This window comes from Platichthys flesus, chromosome 9 (assembly GCF_949316205.1).
Source record: "Platichthys flesus chromosome 9, fPlaFle2.1, whole genome shotgun sequence".
NCBI classification, from domain to species: domain Eukaryota; kingdom Metazoa; phylum Chordata; class Actinopteri; order Pleuronectiformes; family Pleuronectidae; genus Platichthys; species Platichthys flesus.
In genome coordinates, this window is record NC_084953.1 from 7,489,230 (window position 1) to 7,511,077 (window position 21,848).

The following is a 21,848-nucleotide window of genomic DNA, read 5'->3' on the forward strand; positions in this document are numbered from 1 at the left end:
AGTTGCATTAACATCGAGAGAATCACACGCAGTGAAGACAATGTGTTTCATTGACTAAATAGGAAAATGTGGTTTATTGTGTATTTACTTCCCTTACTTATTATTTACTGATCAGAATTTCAAGGTGAAATTTCAAAGTAAATTTTTACATTGTGAACGTGATATTTCAGGAACACCTCTGAGGAACTCTTTCAAATTTAGTACAAACGTTAACTTTGACTAAACGATGAACTGTGACTTTGACCTTTGATAAGACGAATACATTTACTTTAATTATCCAACAGAATAATCACAGTACCGCATTCAAAATCAACATTACTACTTACACACTTCTTGTTTCTAAAAATACACGAGTCAGTCTAGAAGTAACTATTCACAACTTGTGCAACTAATCATGAAACGTGAGTAGTTTTCTGTCAGGAGCTGCAGTGAGAGAAAAGTCTCATGGGAATCAAGACTCAGCATAAAGACACATGACGCACAGAGAGCGACATTTTCTTACAATAAGAATACACACGGAATGAATTTAATCTAAATGAGGAATGTATTCACTCTTCACTTGTTTCTCCGTGTGTCTGAAGCACTGGTCCATCGATTCTGGAGACACGGTCACAGAGATGTGAGACGCTCGATACGTTCTGAGCTCAAATCTTTGTGTTTAGACGGATGTTGTGTCGGACGGCAACTCCAGCTGCAGAACATCTCAGGAGGACGGATGAGACACTGACAGGGCCGGCTCCAGCCTCTATGGGGCCCTCAACATAGTTTGATTTTGGGGCCTCCCACCACTTTGTTGCCAATACTATTGACTGTTGTTGAAGCTTCATCTTTAACACACCGTCTGTTAAACGGACCCCCCCCCCCACCCCCCCTTGAGTCACAGTTACAGCTCGGACTGAGACAGCAGGGATTGATTACACCAGTAGTATCGGCCATCAAGCCCGTTAACATCATGTTGTGTTTTTGTATAATTACAAATAAGAAAAAACACATTTCAAGATTTACTGTGGGGACATGTCGGGGGCCCTCTAGTGGCCACAAGGGACCCGACCCCATGCAACGGATCTGCATAAAAATGGCCTGACAGGATCTACACAGGCTTCCAGCATGTGCATGTAGAAACTGGGCTGTGGTTTCAGGGATGAGGTGAGCCAGATATTTAATCCCGTTTGAGCCAGTTACACATCAGACATCAAGTTTTCTGTATTACCATGACAGCAGGATTACCACCCTGAATGTACACACAGTCCCCCCCCCCCCCCCCCCCCACCTCATATCAGTCTCTCCATGGGAGGCGGTTGAGTGATGCTCCACATCTCCACCCGTGATCCCTCCTTCTCCTGCCGGCTGGGACTGTAGGTGCCGTGGGTGGCGCGGCGGTTCAGCGCCACCACAAGTCCAACAGAGGTCAGGATGAAAACCAGCAGCAGGACGACAGACACCAGAATGATGGACAGTAAGAGGTCAGAGGTCAAACCCTGAGAGGTCAGCTGCAGGACAGAGAAACAGATGCTTGTAAGAAATTAAAACAATTATGATTTTGGTTCAAAGATGTTCACGCACAGGATACGTTGTTGATTTGTGTCTCTCTCTCCATCACACACTCTTACACACACTGCTCCCCTCCTGCCTGATTCACACTACACCAGGCGCTCCATGCGCACCGCCAACGTGCTGACGGATGTGTTCCCCAGCTCAGCGGGTGAGTCGTGACCGCCGGCGGCCTCGAGATGCCGCGGACCGAAACTGCCCTCCGTCTGCCGCCTCTTTCGCAGTTTGGCTATGGTCAGCACCAGGCCCACCATCACCACTATCGCCAAGCCAATCAGACAGGGCACCAGCACAGCAGCCACCCGTGAGCTGTGTGGAGCACGCGCTATCTGTGGAGGATCACACACACACACACACAGGCAAAATGCCACCTGATGATCCTCACAAACACAGGAAACAGCACCAAGGAAAACACACAAACACACACACACACACCAGAAATAGCTTATACACACAAACACACAGGTTTGCAAAGCTTCCTTATAGTCAATGCAAAGTAAGGACTACTTTGCATTGACTTCCATTGATTGTGGACAAAACCTGAACTCTAACACACACACACAGGAAATTGACAGGTTTACCTTATGGGGACCTGCACTTTGTCCCCACAAGGAAAGAAGGTCCTGATACTATGGTAAACAGATTTAGGTCCTCACAACACCACACACACACACATATCCTTGTACCTCTGTCTTAGTGAGGACACTCAATGGCATAATGCCTTCATGAGCCCTTAACTTTCACCATCACAGCTAAATGTCTGACATCACTCAGGACCCGACTCTGTAAGGTCTTAACTCAGAATAGTCCTCACAAAGACGTAGAGTGAGTAAAATTTCAAACACACACATACACACACACACACACACACATACTCGATTCTCTTCAAACTGGAATAAAAGTTGTTTAACACAGAGTGTGTGAAGGCGTTTTAATGACTTGTGAAACCTGCTAAGATTCATTTTTAACTCGAAGCCCTTTGATATTCACACACCAGGAAAAAAACACACCAACAGCTTCAACCACCACCAACAAGAAACACCAGCGCCGCGCACCCACCCACACACACATACACATACACATACACACACTTGTCTGACCCCAGGAGTCAGGCTCAGTGAATCACAGAGAATCAAAGTGCAGCAAGTGAGTGATTGTTAATGTCATTAACCGGCCGCTGGAGATTTGAGCGTCAGACGCACTTACATGGGTCGTGGGGGTCGGAGCGGTGGTGCTGACATTCTGAGCTGCTGATGAAAAGGTGGAGCAACAGCACAACAGCTGTGAGTGTCATCCCTGCAAAACACTTTCAATTCGGCCTCACACCAGAAGCCTCTTACTCTGCCTGTCAGGTTTACACCAGGCTGTGTGAGGAAGAAATCTCAGAAGTCAGCAAACTTTATCCTGAGCAATCACTGTGGGAACGTGTAATTCTAATAAAAATCCAACCGTCCATATCCTGAGGCAGAAAAATAACTTATGCACTCACGCTCGACGCTGTAGACCTTACACTCTCTCCCCCTCGCTACAGGTTCTTTGTTGACTCCTGGAAAGTGCTTACCTGTCACTGTGGCTGCCAGAGCGAGTGTGACACCAGCGAGCCGGAGCAGCCTGCAGCCAGGACCCGCCATCACTCACCGACTGCCACACACACAGACACAGAGACGTCTGACTAACCAGTCTCTAAGGTGCATGGCGAGGCCGCCCTGAAGCCTCTGCAGCTCCACACAGGGAGACGGCAGCTCTGCTTCCCTGCTGTCAGCACTATCACCCTGCTATGTATGTGTGTGTGTGTGTGTGTGTGTGTGTGTGTGTGTGTGTGTGAGAGTGTTAGATAAGCTGCCCTCATACGTTTCTGTGAAGCAGGCCGAACTTCTGTGAATGCCACCAGTTCTCTGCTGAAACTGCACTTCAGCGGCAGATGCTGCTTTTATGCTGGCAAAAGCACATTTCTCTCTCTCTCTCGCTCTCTCTCTCTCTCTCTCTCTCTGTCTTTCTGTCTTTCTGTCTCTCTCTCTGTCTCTCTCTCTCTCTCTCTCTCTCTCTCTCTCTCTCTCTCTGTTTCTCACTTTGCGGACGAGAGAAGCAGAGTCACATCAGTGCCGACACAGAAAAACTGATTCTCATTTCCTCTGCCCCATCAGGGCTGGCTATGCCTGTAGAGGACACACACCCACCCTCAAAGCAACACTTCCCCCACATACACCCCCCCCCCACACACACACACACACACACATACAGGTGCACACAGACGTGAAGATGGGAGCTAGAAGGCAGGTGTATAAGCCATGCGTGTTCTTGCATGTCAGACGTGTGTGGGAACCTGGCAGTCACACACATATGTAACTGTAGAACATCTTATCAAAAACCATCTGCATGAATGTGCTGCTCTAAAAGAAACCCGGCTGCAGGTTGGATCCACCGCAGCATGAGGGAGGTTTGTTGTTGATGTCGGCTGATGAGGTAAAAACATTAATAATAGCTTAGATTTGTCCAAGTGCATCTATAGTGAGGTTCTTATATAAACAATTCCATGTGTGAACATTCATTTTGTTCATACTTGTCATTAAAAGATTTCTGTAGAAGTGATCGGGGACAAAATCTCCAGCCGTCGCTCTGTGCAGGTTTAAAGGCTTCAGTTTCCAAGTTGGACAAAACATGTGGAAATCTTCCAGAGTTAAATTCTTCTTGAACAAAACTGCCCCGTTTTTATGACTGTTACATCACTGCAGCTCCAGAGGGAAACAGCGTCAGTGGAAACACCCGCAGGGAAGTTTATGTCTAAAACACTTGAACCATGTCTACTTGTTTTGAAAAACTCATTTTGCAGGCGCCTCGTATTAACTTAGATAAACTTGGTTTTGCACGTGAAGAAGACGGCAAGTCTTTGAAAGCACATGAAGAAGTACGTTTTTAAGGGCCAGTGTGAATAGGAGGAATGAGGGGTGTTGATAAGAGCTCCTCACTATTGTTTTAAAAGAGACATATGATGCTTTGCAGTGTTTCTTCCCTCTGCTGTGCTATATAGTATTTTGTCAAAGTAAAAGTTCTGCAAAGCTAAAAATCTGGGAGGGGAAAGGGAGCTGCTCCTCCACAGAAAACACAGAGAATCCTGAAACACTCGGTTGTGTCAGTAATCACCCACTCACTCATTGTCAAACACCAACAACAACGTCAGCTGATGGCAAATCCACCAATAAATGTTTATTTTACACTAAGTATTTATACTTTAAGGTAAAACCAATTATATTAATATCGAATGATCATCTTTAAATGTAGAAATAAACTTGTTTCCTGCATTTTGTGCTGGGATGGCTGCTCTGCTTCTGTTTACATGTATACGACAGGTCGAGCTGCTCCTGCTGCTCTCTCTCCTCCTGTCTCTCAGCTGCGAACGCAATGCATGATGGTACATATTGCTCGGTTAGCGACCATCGGTTGTACACCTGTTTTCCCGATGCATTGTGGGAAACAATGAGTGAAAAACATAGGGTATAAAAAACTTTCGGACACTACTACAAAATGGTAAACTCACTATAAAGTGATTGTTGAGTGATTTCCGATGCTTCCAGTTCATTGTGATGTCACATGACATTTGCATAAAGCTCAACTAAAACCTAGTCTGACATGCCCCCTGTGAGAGCGGAGGCCGGTTGACCAATCACAACAAGTGGGTGCAGTTGACCAATCAGAGCAGACTGGGCTTCATCAAGAGGAGGGCCTTAAAGAGACAGGAGCGCAAACCAGGGGTTTCAGACAGAGGCTGAAAAGAGGAGCTGCAGCAATGGACAGAATAAGGGAAGTGATGTGATTCATGAACATTAGGGTAAAAAACACTTCACCTTATTCACTCAATCTACCCTTTATCCTTTCTGTGTGCACAATGTAAAGAGCAAATCCGGCCTTAATAATGAAATGCAAAGGTAAATTGACAGCTCTCTATGTAGGTGTGTGTCTATGAACCCTGGCTATTCTCAGATATACTCTCATTACATCTTGTTAAGAGAGATTAAGTGTCTATGTTTGGTGAAGGACGGCGATCAGTGAAAAGATCAGCCAGAGGACATTCAGGTGAAAAACCAAATGTGAAAATGGAAAATGAAACATGCAAAGGAAGAAGAGGTGAAAGTGATGAAAAGAGGACAAACAACAAATCAAGGCTGATGAGACAGATTTAGTTTTATTTGACAGAGACAGGAACACAAGGACAGAACATGATGAAGAAAAAAGACAAAGACAGACGTCACGTGAATCAAACGTGGATCATTGGGACAATGTCACAGCCACAACACAGAGAGACAAACACAAACAGTGGGGGGGTGGGGGGGGGGGGGGGGGCAGTGATCCTGAGCGTCATCAAACACTGACCACAGCAGTGCTCACAGGTACCGTTCAAGCAGAGCCGCCGAGAATTCAGGCTCAAAAAACGGACACCTCACACGGGAAGGTTCAGAGACGGAAGCTTCTCCTTCTGGTACAAAACAAGGCGCAGCAGTCAGTCGCTCAGTCAGTCAGTCCAACCCCCCCCCCCCCCCCCCCCACAGTGCTCTGAACCCACATCAAGCACAAAGAGACGTCCTGTCGTCGTCTTCCAGCCCCTGCAGGTGCTTTCCCTGATTGTTTTTTGATCGTTCACACACGCAGCTCCCACAATGCAGTTCAGACAAGACTGGCAGGACGTCCTCCGAGAGAAACATCACAAATAACACAGATTTCACAATGTACCTCACTTCACCGAAAAGTGCTTTATTGAATTTGGACTATCTCTCCCTGTAGACCACGAGCGCTAGTTTTTTCTGTTCAGACACAAAATTGGTGGGGTTCGAGTTTAATAACAAATTCATCCCTCAGGTGATTTATGAGGAAAGGTTGATCTCTACAGCCTCTTGGATAGGTCAGTTAAATATAGTTATAAACAGCTATATTGGATAAAGTGCTTCTGATGACCAGCGAATCAGTTTAAGGCACAGAAACAGCTCTGTGGTCGTTTTTTTACTGCACTTCAAACTAGAGAAAAACTTAATAAATGGAAAAATATCTTGTGTGTTGGTCATAACTTCCTGATCAGGAGACTCGAATGCTTTGAGCAGAAGACCACTGACCATCAATCACCTGACAGAGCTTCGAATCCCCCTCTGCATCCATACTGCTCAAACACACACACACACTCAGTCGTTTCCTCCCCAGTCAATCTCGGGCTCGTCGTCCAGCCTGAGGATGAGGTAGGAGAGCAGCTGGAAGAGGTTCTGCCACAGCAGCAGCGCCACGTAAAAGTAAATGTCGCTTACGTCCATCTGGCACAAGTCTCCCGCGAAGCTCATGTCGCACATGCAGACGAACTTGTTGATGAGGTTGCGGCAGTAGCCTCCGTTCAGACAAGGGTTGGAGTGGCACTCGTCCACCTCCTGCTCACACCTGCACACACAGACACACACAGACACACACAGGCAGTTCAGAGGCACCCACAGCAGGGAGGGAGTTTTTAAAGATACTTTAGCGTTCGATTCCTGACAATTGTTGAACCGACGATATTGAACATATGGTTCTTGAGGAGGTTGTGGGGGTGGAAGGAGCTGAGCAGCAGGCAGGTGTATCAGAAGAGTGAAAACACAGACTGTGTACAAAGATGCCAAATCATATTGATCACCACCTGTTGGCCAGCTGATGGATGGTCATAAAACTCTGCCTCCTCCATGTTAGTGGATGGGACATGGATGAAACTAACAAGCACCCATCAAATATATTTTTCTCGAAGAACATCTCTGTCATTTTATGTTTGCTTTTTTTTATCGCACTGATGATTTTCAAACGTCATGATTGACGGCTGAGACTGACTCGTGATTGGTCGAGCATGTGTATGGGGGCAGGGCCTCGATACCACGGCTCCACTCATAACTACTGTTCAGACTGAGACTGCAATCAGCGTCAGAAGCATAAGATGGCAAAACAATAATCGAGGATATTTGGGCTTCATTTTTGTTTGTTTGTCTGATAGTTAGCAGAATAACGTAAAGCTACAGGATATATTACCCCGAAAACTCCAAATATCATGTGGCGGAAGCAAGAAGTTTTTCTCTCTTTATTTAACATTTTACTCAGAGAATAACTTGAGGTTCTAGATGAAAAAATAAATCAACCACCTGCAGATCCATAAAAATCAGGATCGAGTGAATTTAAGTGTTGATTCATGAGGAGGCTGTTGGGTCGCATGTCTGTTGAATGTCATTTTAATAATAACCAAGTGTTTTCCTTTCGTACCGGTGTCCAGTGAAGCCGGGCGGACAGTCACACGACAGCTCTCGGTCGGTGCAGTTGCCTCCGTTGAAGCAGGTGTAGTTCCTGGTGTCATCGCCGCACACGGACACAGGAAGCTTCGGTCGTCTGGTGAAGGACAGTCAGACGGGTCAGAGGATAAAAACATTGTGTTTTGTCTGAGGTCACACAGTCAGAGGTATTTCTGTATGGCGTGCAGCAGAGTTTGTCGTCTTTCTACAGAAGCAGGAGAATCTCCCTGCTGTTCTCCACAGGGGACACAAAGAGGTTTAGGTTGTGACCAGGATAATGAGATTAAACCTCTCGCAGGAGGTCAAATCACATAATACAACTATTTCCTCCTTTATCCTGTATCTGTCCAAAGCAGCAGCTCGGTTTTCAAATGGAGGGAACTTGAAATTCCTCCTGGATTCGACGACTAAACACAGACATCTTTGTTTTTTGAAAGTGAACCATTTTGGAAGGTGAAGTTTTCATTCACATGCCAGCGATGGTTTTGAACTACAGCTGTCACTCAGGTGAAACACAGCGTTAATATTAGCTTTGCTTGGCATTTTGTTCCACATTTTCGAACCCAAAAAACTAAACAAATATCTGACAGGAGACAAACACCTGAGAAACAGAAGAAAAAGTAGAAGAACTTACACATTTTTGATAACAATGTACCACGGAATCTCTTCAATGCGTTCACTGGAGGGAAGCGGGAAGAAAGCCGAGAAGATGGAGGTAGAGAGAGACACAAACAGGAGAGACAAACAACAAGAAGTCATTTTTTTGATGAAAACTTTGCAGCGTAGATGTTCCCAGCAAAGGGAGACGTGCAGCCTGTCTGGTGGCTCGCTTGAGCGAGACACTTGCAAAGCTTTTCCTTGTGCAGGAGGTGCGAAATGCAGGAGGCGCTGTGTGTTTACAGGATAAATGGTTGGAGGCGTTCCCCTGCTGGTTCTCCGAGGCAAACGGTAGATGACAGGGGGAGAAGAAAACTGTCGCTGAACCAGAGAGCCGCGTGTAGTGAGACGCGTGGCAGACTGAGGCCCTTTCCGGCTGACACTAGAATAGAAACACGGCTTCTGAGACGCTCGCTGCAGGCGGGGGGGAAACGCTGAACAGAGGCAGACGCGTGGAGACATTTACAGTGAGGGCTTTTTGTTTGTGCCGCGGTGCAGTCGTTTCTCCCTGAGCATTTATTTGTGTATTTCGTGTTTTCTAACTAACTCGAATCTCAAAACTGTTCACTGAAGAGCAAAGTCGTCTTCAAGGCATGATATGTTCATATTGGTGTTTCCCTCTTCCATTGCTCTCACCACAAAGAGGCTATTCTTTGCTGTGTATAAATGGCGGCTCAGGAACTGCTCGTTCACTGAACAGAAGGTTGATGGTTCGATTCCCGGCTCCACTACGAATGACTGTGCCAGCAGTGTGTGTGATGGAGAAAGTGTTGCACATATGCATGAATGTGTGTGCGACTCTCTAAAATACAGACTATTTACCATGTAAGTCATCTTTTGAGCTGTATCCAGAAAGCACTTACTTGCAGAGGGGTCCCGTGTAGTTCTCGGGGCAGAGGCAGGCGTATCTGTCCGGCCCGTGCAGACAGGTGCCCCCGTGTGCACACAGGTGCTCCTCACAAATGTCCACCTCCTCTTCACAGTCCACTCCGGCGTAGCCAAACTCGCAGGTGCACTTGTAGGCCTGCCCGTTCACGCTGCAGTTGCCGTGCACACAGGGACCAGTAGCACAGGTGTCGGTGAAGAAGTCGCAGCGCCTCCCGGCCCAGCCGTCGGCACAGCTGCAGTTGTAGGTGTTGAAGTGGTCCTGGCACTCTCCTCCATTCAGGCAGGGGTTGGGCCGGCACACGGGACCCCCGCTGCAGCCCAGGACCGGTGAGTGCAGAGATGTCTGGATGAACTGCTCCTCCTGCAGCCGTGGGAAGTTCACGTCAGAGGAGCTGAAGTAGGACAGGGCGATGCCACCCAGCTCCACGGTGCCCAGACACCCAGCCAGGGACCAGCCGGAGTCAGGAGACAGGCCCCCCAGGAAGATGTCCACCCCCTGCTTCAGGAAGTCCAGGTTGCCTCCTCGGCTCCTGGATGTGCTGGCCACCTCTATTTCCTCATCCAGCACTAGAGTCCACCGGGAGGTGTGCGCCCAGGGTGTCGCCATGAACACCTGGACACTGTGCCACTCTCCATCACTGACACTCCTCTGGCTGCTGAGGCTGACTGTAGACAAGGCCTCCTCCTCACTGGCGTCCACAGTGGTGGCACTCTGCAGCTCCATGAAGAGGAAACCGTCCTGGACGGAGACTGTGACGAATGCAGAGCCCTTCTCCGCGTGCAGGACGGCCGTGTTGCGCCTCCTCGTGCGCAGATTCAGAGAGACGTTGGTCAGGTTGCGGGATATCTGCCCGTTTCCCCTGAATGACAGCACCGTGCTGTCGTTCAGGAAGGTTGCATTGGAATAGCCTGAGAGATCAGGAGGTGATGTTAATATTTGTTCAACCATTAAAGGTGTCAGAATGCAACAAGAGTAATGAACACTTCAAGGGATAGTTCACCGAAAAATTAAAATACACTCATTATCTTCTCACCGTCCACAGCTTTCGGTGAACTATCCCTTTAAGTTTGACATTTGCTTGTTTGATAACAGTAAAATCCTTTTAGGCAACAACATGAAGTCAGAAAACCTGTAGGAGGCAGGTTATTGGCTCCTCGATGAGTTAATCACTGAACGTGGGAAGCTTACAGGACAGACGGGTGACACAGTAAATCATCACTAATCCCAACAAAAAAAAGGGATAAGCTGGCCTCAGGCCAATCCTGCTTTACGGAGCACGTCCACTTTATCATGTTCCCAGAGTGAGGCCGCTATATAACCAAGTGTGTGTTACACCGTCGCCAATAAACAAATACACAAACAGGGTCAAAGATTAGTCAACACACATATCAGTAGATCAGTATCGAGAGGTAACCAGCTCCGCTATAAGAGGTTTTATTTTACTATGAAATTATGTCATGGAGAGAGTCCACACGAACATGAGAGGAAAATGTTTTTCCAAAAATATGGAACAAAAATGAACTCACTGTTTGACTCCCTGAATTCTGAATTTACAAATAGTGTAAAATCGTATTTTACTAATAGTGGCACTAGTGACGCATTAATTCCCCAATTTGTGATGATATTACTTTCTCCTGGTGTTCAATAATGTATTATTTCATTACAACGTTCTCAAAGTTAAAGCCTAATTCTAACTGACTATACTAAAAGTATGTCACATTTTATAGCTTGTCTTTAATTCTATGATTTTGTGCCTTGATCACTCGATTGCTTTAAGACATTCACCCAGACAGACGGTTTCTTTCTGACTCCACTTACACTCGTAGCCCTGGTTCAGCATCCTGCACTCTGAGTCCATGGGACAAGGGGACAGCTCGCACCACCTGACCTCCTCACAGCGCCGCCCTGCTGTGCTGGGTGGGCAGGTGCAGGTAAAGTCATCCCACATGGAGTAGCACATTCCCCCGTTAAGACAAGGATTCTTCTGCAGATGAGAAAAAATTCATATTGAGGTTCAGTTATAATCAAATCTTGCATAAAGTCTAATTGATTTCATTGCACTAAATATGTGTAAGAAAAGTACTGTAGTTTTTTACATCTAAATTAGACAAAAATCCAATAATGATACAGTGAATTACTTTTTAATCTATGACACACATATACACAGTGTCAATGTGTCTTTACTCACACTACAGGCGTTGTCCCCTGAGCACCCGCTGGTCACATTCTCCATGAGCTCCAGAGGGTAAGATCTCACTGAGGTGTCCAACCCAAAGAACTGCAGCCTGCTGTCGTTGATCCTCAGGTCCTGGATACATCCTTTAAAATATCCACCGAACACTGAGGTGCTCTTCTTCTCCAGCAGCCCTCCCACATGCACGGTGTCTCCGGCCTGCACACTGAGCGTCCTGATCTCCACCTCCCCCTGTTTCTGAGCTGCTACGTGCAGAGTCATACGACCCTCCACCACCTCCACACTCACAAAGTGGACCTCCCCGTCGTCCACCGCGCTCTCCGCCCTCACACTCTCCAGGTCATTGACCTGAACCGTGACCTTGCCATCCTCCATCCACATCTGCAGGTACTGGCTGCTGTCGTTTGCGAGCACCAGGAGGAGTCCGTTGGGCCTTCGCGTGCGGAGGAAGAGGGAGATGGAGAGGTCCTGAGCCAGGTCGTCTGTGACATTGAACACGGCATAACTGTGAGAGTCTTCATTCCCAAAGCGTGCGGGCACATGCTCTGCAAAAGGAGGGAAAAGTTGATCCAGATGAGATAAGGTTGGAAAATACATCTTCAAAACTTTTCAGCTTTGCCAGCATGAGTTATGAGATTCATCACTGAGGACAAATGTGGTTTTAAAAGTTCAAGGATTGTAATATATTTGCACTTCCTGTCATGAAAACTAGTATAAAAGGGAAGTAAAACTACGATGAGAGACAAAATGACAGCTGGAGTTCATGCAACCAACAATTACAAGAAGAGATTATCCTTGTCTTTCTCTTTAAAAATCATATTTGGGACATTTTAGCTTTTATTTACAAGAAAGACTAAGTTTGAAAGGGGGAGAGACACGCAGCAAAATGTCAGAACGGAACCTGTTGCAGCTGCAGAGGATTCAACAGAACTGTCTTGAAATATAATTTACTTATTTTTAATCTTCAGCACACAGATGCATAGCTTTTGTTAATTTAATAAATCAAACCTTTTTTTAATTTTCAAGATTTAATCAACTATAATTAAATATTGCAAATTTCTGTTTCCAATAATGGATTATCTTATTTTATCTTCTCTCCTCTTGTGATTCGGGTGTTAGCAGAGTTTTAAACTAACTGAGAGGAACAGTCGTCAGAGCTCTTTGAGTCGAGGCTCAAACGAGAACAGCCACCAGCCCTCATGCACCGTGTCCCCTGTCAGCACTTTCTCCCGTGCCTGGGTCAGCTGATGAGACAGACACAGCACCGAGGACACACACACAGAGAGGACACACACACAGAGAGGACACACACACAGAGAGGACACACACAGAGAGAGGACACTCAGAGAGGTCACACAGACGATACAACACGCCGCGTAATGTGGATACTGTGTGTGCGCCGTGTGCATTTCCGTGTGTGCAAATATCCCATCAGACACTGCGGCCAGTGTAATCTCCTGGGCCAGACTCAAGAGGCTATACATATCCTCAGAGGAAAACTTAGAACTGAGATATCTTCAAGGATTTTGTACGATTTTTTGGTGATAAATGCTCATCTTTTTTTCCCCCGTTCATCAAATCTGTCGCTCGCTCTCTGACGGTCAGTTCTCCGCGGCTCAGTGATGGTGTTTACTTTCCTTCCTTACGTGTTCTTCCAAAATAGAATCCCTTATATCCTTAATCCTGTGCGTCAGATAAGAGGATCTGCTCCTCTTTCCTTCACCGTGGCTTTTAATTGGCCTCATCTCTGCTCCTGTCTATTTACACATCAGCGACCAAGGATGTTATTTAATTACCAGAATAAGATATTTGGTCAGAGTCACTGAGTAGTATTTTCCTCTGATCTCAATGAAACTGCATATCTCAAAGCTTGAATGTGAGCGTGGTGGAAATACCAGAAGTGTCTTTTAATGTTTGCACGGTGAAGTGTGATGCTGCGGACAGATCTACAGATGCAGACGTACCCTCCTCACAGTCCTGCCCCTCGTAAGGCCTCGGACACCAGCACTGGTAGCTCTGCCACAGGTTGACACACTGTCCTCTGTTTTGACAAGGCACATCCAGGCAGCGGTCCCTGTGGCTGCAGCCGGGGGACACGTTAACAGCCGAGTCGCTCAGCCACTCCTCCGGGACCACGAGCTGCCAGTCGACAAACACGTCCCGCATGCAGCCGATAAATCCTGGAGGTGGAGCGTCCTCACGGGGGTCGTGCTGGTCCTGAGGCGCTCCTCCGATAAATGTGTTCCACACCGCTCCAGCCACGGTGCTCGGCCTGACTGAGGCCACCCTGTGACAGGACTCGCTCCCACAGCTCCCAGCATCATGCAGTAGTTTCAGGCTCAGCACCCAGTTTTCCAGCACGGCCTCTACAGAATGCCACTCTCCATCTGTGACATTGAACGGAAGCTCCAGGGCCTGGGGTGGGCTCTCTGCCTCAGCCCCAGCAGAGGCCTCCCTCCTCAGGGTGAGACCGAGCTGCCCCCCCTCCAGCTCCAGGCTCAGCAGCAGGCCCCTGTTGCTCCGTTGGAACAACAAAGCTGTGGGCAGCACAGTCCTGAAGCTCAGGGTGATTTTGCAAGAGAACTCTGCCTCCACCAGAGGACTGTGGAGCAGCAGGTAACCCCTGCGTTCGAAGGAGAATGTGGTGGGGGTGTTGCAGAGGTGTCCGGTGAACCCGGCCGAGCAGGAGCAGTCGTAGCCGTGAGTCCCGTCTATCAGGAAAGGAGAGCAGGAGCCTAGATTCCGGCATTCGTGTCCCTCACAGCCCACCAGCCTCACATCACAGTTCAGGCCTCCATAGAGAACTCCATCATCACTCTGTTTGAGGCAGTGGCAACTGTAGCCTCCAACGAGGCCTTCACACCTGCCCCCATTCTGACAGGGACTGGGATCACACTGGTTTGCCACCTCCTGACAGAGGGAACCTGTCAGAGCAAGAAAAACCACAACGTCACCTGTAGCCTGTGGTTTTTATCAAGTGAAGACACCGATTCAGTTGTAAAGCAAATGTAAAACATCATCACAGAAATAAAAAGGCACTTGCACAACTTCTGAAGATGTACTGTGGTCTGTTGTGAGTCTGCTGTAAAGGTAACTAACTACTCTTTATTCAATTGTCTTGCAAGCAAAAGTATTTCCCTGACATGAGTTCACCAGTCATGGTCATTTTGAGATTGTATGAAAAGTTAAAAAGAAAAGATTCATTAAATTCTCATTATGCAATACCACTATTACACCAACAAAAAAGCCAATTCGATTTTACCTGTTCCAAGCAACAAAATCCCCCAGATCCATGTCGCAGGTGTCCACATCATGCCGTCACTTCCCCCCCCAGAATAACCCCGAACTTGTCTGACTGCATCATATTAGTTTGTTTGTGTCCCGGTCGGCTCCGCGTCTCCTTCTCTACAGCCACACCGAGCTGAGCAGCTCCAGTCAGGAGACCAGCAAAGCCAGATCCTGGGGATTAAACTAATGCTATTTGGCCACCTCACTGAGTCAGTGCCACTGCAACTGGCAGGGTCACATTTTTAGAACACAACCCTCAGCAGGCAGCAGCTCACAGTCTTACCTGCGCTACTAGATCATGGACTCATATAATGTGGATGTTGACATGTGGAATATTGTCAATGACAATGTAAACATTTGCTGATTTGCGCTCACACATTTCTCGTCACACAACTATAAGACACAAAATGCAGTTGTGTCATAATAGGATATTTCATATTATTGTGAAGCTTTTGTTAAGAGAACAGTGAGAAAATCCTCTTGAAAATATAAATTCAGTTTATAGAACAAGTTGCTCTCTGCCCCAGTGTCTGTTTTTCCTCCTGCCACTGGGAGGCGCTATAATAAGAAAAAGCTGACTGATATTGTCTTTAAAGGGTCAGTTCACAACGACAGACTCCACAGCATCTTTTACATGCTGATTATGGACATTTAACGATAAGCCACCTATTGTGTAGATTTATGTTTTATTCTTTGTTACCTGTTATTTACAATACAATGCAACTTTATTAATCATTGTTTAATGATTTTATAAAAGATATTTGTGCATTTGCTGCATGTGGCGGTATACTTAGAAGATTGTTTCTGCATATTGGTGTGATGAATGGTTTAAACACAGAGGGGTGGTCGCTGTCTGTGATTATTCAATCAAAGCAGAATAATTAAAAAGTAAACCTCAACCTGTCTGCATGACAAGAGTAACGTATTATGTATAATATATATATTGGAAAAGAAAGAAATATGTATTCTAAGTAGCAAATGTGTCACTGGTGATTTTTATTAAAACTTATATCATTGTGAACAACACAAGTCCCTACGTTCTGCGGGATGCGGCTCCTTGAAACGACCTCCGGTTTCCCTCATCAGAGGTGTGTGTATAATTCATTCAGCTGAGCACCGTGAATGGAGTACCTGCTGTTCCTGGAGGACAGCTGCAGACGTAGCCTGCGGCGTGCTGCGGGTCGTAGCGCTCGGGCAGCCGAGGCTCGCTGCCGTACAGGACCTGCCATGACCTCTCGATGCAGTGGCCTCCGTGCAGGCAGGGGCTGCTGCTGCACTCACTGATGTCCGTCTCACACTGACGCCCCTCGAACCCTGAATGAGGAAGCAGATGATAATAATGTCTTAGATCTAGAGCCCCCTGGTATGTAGATAGACATTCTGCAGTAACAACACACACAGTAATAACAACCTGATGCCGCAGTGTGTATGATAATCTGTATGTTGCTTCAAGCTGATAACGGTCTTATTAAACATTTCTCATCTCTCACTCAAATCTCTCCATCTTTATCCTCCTTCTATAAACGGTGTCTTTGTTTCATTCACCTGGCCAGCATCCGCAGGTGTAGCTACCCAGCTCGTCCCTGCAGGTGGCGCTGTTGAAGCAGGGTTGGGAGTGGCAGGGCGGGGGTGGTGTCTCACAGCGAGGGCCAGTGAAGCCTGAGTGAGAGCAGTCACATCTGTATCTGACACAATCACACAAGAGGACAGAATTTCTCTTAGTGTGCGTTCATGATGTGAAACCGATGTAAACGTATGAATAGCTGAGCTTGTCTAATCTTGGCAGGACGCCTCCTCGGGGGCCACTCACCCGTCCCCCCCCTCTACACACGGGGCCCCATTCTGGCAGCGGTGTCCTTGGAAACCGGACGGGCAGGTGCAAGTGAAGCCATCCGCGTCGCCGTGGCAACTGCCCCCGCCGAGGCATGGCTGTGATTGACACTCATCAATCTGGACCTCGCAAGTGGCCCCTGGGGACATCAAAGGAAGACAGATGCCAGAGGGCGGGAGCATACGACACATGGACTGAAGTGCAATGAAGCTGTTTGTGTGGACTGTCTGTGATCATGTGTCTTTTCATCCCGCAGCAAAGATCTGCAGGTGTTTGCCTCTCTGAGATAACCCCCCCCCCCCCCCCCCAAAAAAAAAACCAGTACACAATAAACCATCTATCCCTTCACTGCTTTGAGGATCCATGCTTCACCACCGTTTTTAAATCCATCTTCAACTGAGCTTGGACACATATAAGTATCCAACTACAGTGAATTATATTTGCAAATAATCCAAGAATAAGATAACAAAGCCGTTTGAGGGACGTGTCACTACTCAGCACAGCTCCACTCACCAGTGAACCCAGGAGGGCACAGGCAGGAGAACCGGCCCACTCTGTCCACACAGGTGGCTCCGTTCCTGCAGGGCTGAGACACACACTCGTTCACGTCGAGGTGACAGTGAGACCCCTGGAACCCCGGCACGCAGAAGCACGAGTAGCCGTCCCGCTGGCTCCTGCACAAGGCCCGGTTCTGGCAGGGGTTAGGAGAGCACCGGTCCACAGGTTGAGGCGGCCTGTCAGGAGACGCACCTATGAAAATATCACATATAGATTAATATCAATTATCTTTTGGAATCCATCAGTAATATAATATAAATGTAAATATTTTTTTATATGATGCTTCTCATATTGGTTGTTTTGGTCGTGGAGCAGAAAGATTTACAACAGAAGGTGCATCAGTGACTCATGGCAAAATACTTCTGGTTGTATTTATAATACAGCTAATGGCAAAAACACAATCTGAACAGCCCCTTCAACGACTCAATTCACTCCTGTACAACCTAATGTTTGCATTTTTCATAAACCAATGGAGCAGACAGGCTTTGATAATGAAGCTCCTTCATCTCTTGTTAGGAATAAATAAATAAAAAACACTTGAGTTGAGACGTCGTCAGGAAAAGGCTTGAGTCGAATGGCCTCTCAAGACGCTAGGCCTGGTTGCCATGGTAACTAACTGCACTGTTTGGCCTCCTCATTCGATCTAATTCCATAGAGATAGATAAATTGCTGAAGAGATTTTGAGCTCAGAGATGTCACATTTCAGTCTTCTACTCCTTCAGCTTTTGTGTTTCAATCAGCAGAATGTGATCGTGTCCAGAGTTCTGGATGGATGAAATGTAAATGTTCTCAAGCTGCGTATGACTCAGCTCTGCATGACTTGTTTTTTTTATTTACAAAGAAATTAAAAGTTTCTCATAATAACCTCCTTTCAGTCAAAACACACACTTCTGTATCTTCATTAAGTGTTTTTAGTCATTTCAAAGTAAACCTTATCCCACAATATTATATTGTTATTTCTTCATTCAAATGAGAGTCGGGAACAGTCAGTAAACTGATACAATAGATAAATAGTTAACCCACCAGATCCACATTTTAAAAAAGAATAAACGTGTCACTTTAAAGTTAGACTCAATCAATCCTCCCCTGTAAAAGTAGATGTTTGTTAATCACGAGTAGATTCATGAACTTTTTATGAAAGCGTTTACAAACCTGAACTCATGGGAGCACCACTTCAGGCATAATCTTGGCAGATAATAATTTTAAATCTCAAAAAACTACTGCAGTGGTTTAGTCAAATCATTTCAAGACCTCCTGATTTCCCCATTCTCCTAATATTGTATATTTCATTCATATTCAGGCAAAATTAAAAAGGTCAAACAGTCTCACTTTCAAATTTCTCAAAAAACATCAACCCTATGATGGTTTCTTATTTCTTTCATGTCTTCTTCCCTCTAAAATCATACATCTCTTCCACCGCCCCCCCGCAGCTGCTACATTTGGAAGACAATATCAGAGACAAATCAAGACATTTAGAAATTGCCGTTCTCCAGGCAGAACAAATGGGAGCCCGTTCAGAGGCGAGGATCCACGTGATCCATGGACTGTGTATGAGGGGACGTGTATGCAGGAATCATCTGCACAAGTGTTTCCTCCATTGCATGATAATCTCTGCACCACAATTTTTAAAGCCTTGAAAGCGAAGACGGGAAATTGGAGGCACATAGAGAGAGTACGTGTGTAAGTGTGTTTTTCTTGATGGGTTTTTGACTTAATTACGAAGCGGTGGGCCACAACAGTAGCCACGACTAAGATGTTCCAGTAATCACCCACGGTAATCATCACTCAAGAGTCCAATCAGGCCGAGTGCAGATTGTAAAGACAGAGAAGAGCACAATCACACTCGGGCCTTCATCTTCAGCGTCTCGGGCTCCGTCTTCTGTCAGTGGCGGAGGTCAATCAGTTTCCCAGACAGCGGGCAGCATTCTCCTGCATGGAGCAGCTTATGCTCGTCTAGACCGGGACTCAGGGTGACTCAGGTATCGGCTGAGTGCCCCGGGGGTGTGATGGATATCATCACAGGCAGCAGCGGCACTGCTCTGACCATATGTCCATATCAAGGATCAGCCAGTGAAGTCGGCACAGATTAGATGTACATGTTGCAGCAGTTTATATTCCAGACTCTGATACATTGATTCTGAGAAGAACATAGAATAAGTAGAGTACTTATCTCCGCCGAGGCCCAGCAGTCTCTTAAATCCAACATCACACACTTACAGATATCAGTCCCCTCAACATGTTTTAAAAAAAAGACCAAAAAAATCCTGAATCGACCCAGATCCACACCAAGTTTAGAAGCTTCTTTTCTGGCCTTCCACCAAGTCTCATTGAAATCTGTTCAGTTGTTTGTGTGTCATTGTGTTGACATACAAACTGGAATCGCACTCAGGAGACCACGTTTATCTCCACCAAGGACCAACAGTTTTGAATTCACTTGATCCAGATTTTTATTTGGATCTGCATCAAATTGCACACACTCATAAACTCCTTCAAGATCCATTGATTATTCACTCATTGAAAATGACTCTCACATTGTTATAGAAAGTGGACAATTCCCTCTGTAATCTTAAAAACAAACCAAAAAAACGACATTGGTGAAAACACAACCTGCTCGGATAATAACCATGGAAAAAAAAGAAATTGCCGGTGACTGTCTGTGTATGTTTTTCTGGACATCATGACAGGTGGTGTCCCTCCTTACTAAGATTTGTCTTTCAGTGTTCCCCTGAGGCAGAGTTCAGAGGATTCAGAGCCATGCCGGCCTGCTGCCAAATTGAGACACGGCTCCATCCGACCACACATCCCCTCCCACCGCGTGTAGGGCTTTTTTTCTGATGCAAATCAGTGCTGAGGGTCTTTGTGTGGTCCTATCTGGAGGCCCTTCAGACGGCACATGTGCAGCACCTGACATCTCCTCTGGACTGATGCATGTGGCCCGTGCGTCTGTCTGTTTGTTTCAGCGGTGATAAGAAAACACACAAAGCACCCCCCCCCCCCCTTTTAACCATGATCACCACCCAACCCCCCTGCAGATTTTATTCCCACTCCAACTCCTACTCACCCCCCCCCCCTTGTCCTCCTCCGTTGTTAGATCTCTTCTACTCATCTTTGGGAAATGTGTAGATCACAATAAGTGATGATTTCAGCTCAGCGTCTTGTAATTGAAATTCAAAGCATGGACTGGTTGAAATGCAAAACAACTACTACTCTCAAGCTCAACACATAGAGGCTGGGATCATATCGTAGGCTCCTCTGGTTATTTTCAACGTTTAACAAAGTGTTTGCATGAAAACGATAAGTGAAATAAACGTGTTATAAGATGTTGCATGGTGCATGGGGCAAACACCAACTGAACAAATGCCAAAAGACCAACTAGACAAATTTTTTAGAAGTACAACACAATCACAGCACAAGGTTATGAATTGTTTACCAAATATGGTGACCCACACCATGTGGTAATAAACATTAACTGAGAAATAAAGCTCAGAGCATTTACTTACCATCTATCACAAACAGTGATGAGATGAGAATTGTGTAGGCAAGGAATTCAAAATTGAGACAGCGATTTAAATCCATTATCGTGCCAGGAACTCATCCTGCTCGCTGTGTGGAAGTCTTGTCCTGCACGGATCTCTCTGCTTCTGCTTCTGTCTGTGGAGACTCGTCTGTTGTCACCTCCAGATCCACTTGATGCTCACTTCTCCTGCTGCTGGAGCAGCATCAAGAGCCTCCATCACACATGAGGAAGAGAGAGAGAGGCGTGTGGCGCCCAACAGGCCGAGCACACAGGGCAGGGAGGGGTTATTATGGGAGGGGGTTATAACCGTCTCTCTGCTGAGTGAGGGAGGGGCGACTCACTGATGAGCAAGGTTTAAATTATAACTATGAGCAAATAGAGAATAAAATTAATTAAAAAATTATAATTAAATGTACATGGTTCCTAAAGGTTGATACATAGGGAACAACACATTGCAGCAAAAAGAATTAAAATAAAAGTTGGAGAGTTAATTGTATCATATCAAAAACTAAGGAAAGCATATAACAGGCCTGCACAATATATAACATTTATTTATTTAATCATACATTTTCATTATTAAATGGATGATATCTCGACATCAAGGTCTAATTAAATGCTCAAATGGTAATTTACAGTATGATATTGTCCTTTAATTAATTTAAAATGAATGAATTATAGATATGATCTCCTCCACATTAGTGCACATGCTCCTAGATGATAGATAGTTGATAGATAGATGATAGATAGATAGATGGATACTTTATTAATCCCGAGGGAAATGCTTTTTTTAAGCAGCATTTTAATAAATAACAATAATAGATAATATAAGATAATATCCAGAGTCAAGGTAAACAGAGAGACAAATAAGAAGCAGTAAAAATATATCGAATAAGAAATATTAAATAAAATAAAGATAAATTAAGGAATAATCGAACAGTAAAGTCTAGTGTGTTATTATTATTGTTGTTGATAATTTTCTTAATATTTTAATCTATTTAACATAATTGTTTACAACTAACCAGTACAGCTTAGACAACAAAGAGATGTTTCCATAGCAACCGGACCAGGAAGTGGAGGCC

The 21,848-nt window shown here is 45.8% G+C and overlaps 1 protein-coding gene across 1 annotated transcript; it reads right to left on the bottom strand.

Annotated features, from left to right (window-relative positions):
* Positions 1 to 1,385: 1,385 nt before the first annotated feature.
* Positions 1,386 to 20,704, bottom strand: crb1 (crumbs cell polarity complex component 1). The gene is made up of 13 exons (XM_062395634.1): positions 20,683 to 20,704; positions 17,208 to 17,444; positions 16,674 to 16,833; positions 16,409 to 16,548; positions 15,995 to 16,177; positions 13,540 to 14,499; positions 11,570 to 12,120; positions 11,200 to 11,365; positions 9,356 to 10,289; positions 8,470 to 8,514; positions 7,810 to 7,932; positions 6,840 to 6,966; positions 1,386 to 1,880 (listed from the first exon to the last, which is right to left on the bottom strand). Exons 1-13 carry the CDS (start codon positions 20,702 to 20,704, stop codon positions 1,641 to 1,643), a joined length of 3,888 nt encoding a protein of 1,295 aa, XP_062251618.1. The 3' UTR covers positions 1,386 to 1,640.
* Positions 20,705 to 21,848: the final 1,144 nt, after the last annotated feature.

Bases quoted from the DNA above. Each gene is read 5' to 3' on its own strand.
- crb1 (XM_062395634.1), bottom strand. From the start codon at position 20,704: ATGGTGTGGGTCACCATATTTG. The intron at 11,366-11,569 runs GTGAGTAAAGAC...TCTCATCTGCAG, and splicing joins CAGGGGACAACGCCTGTAGT to AAGAATCCTTGTCTTAACGG. The intron at 7,933-8,469 runs GTAAGTTCTTCT...GTCCTTCACCAG, and splicing joins TACATTGTTATCAAAAATGT to ACGACCGAAGCTTCCTGTGT.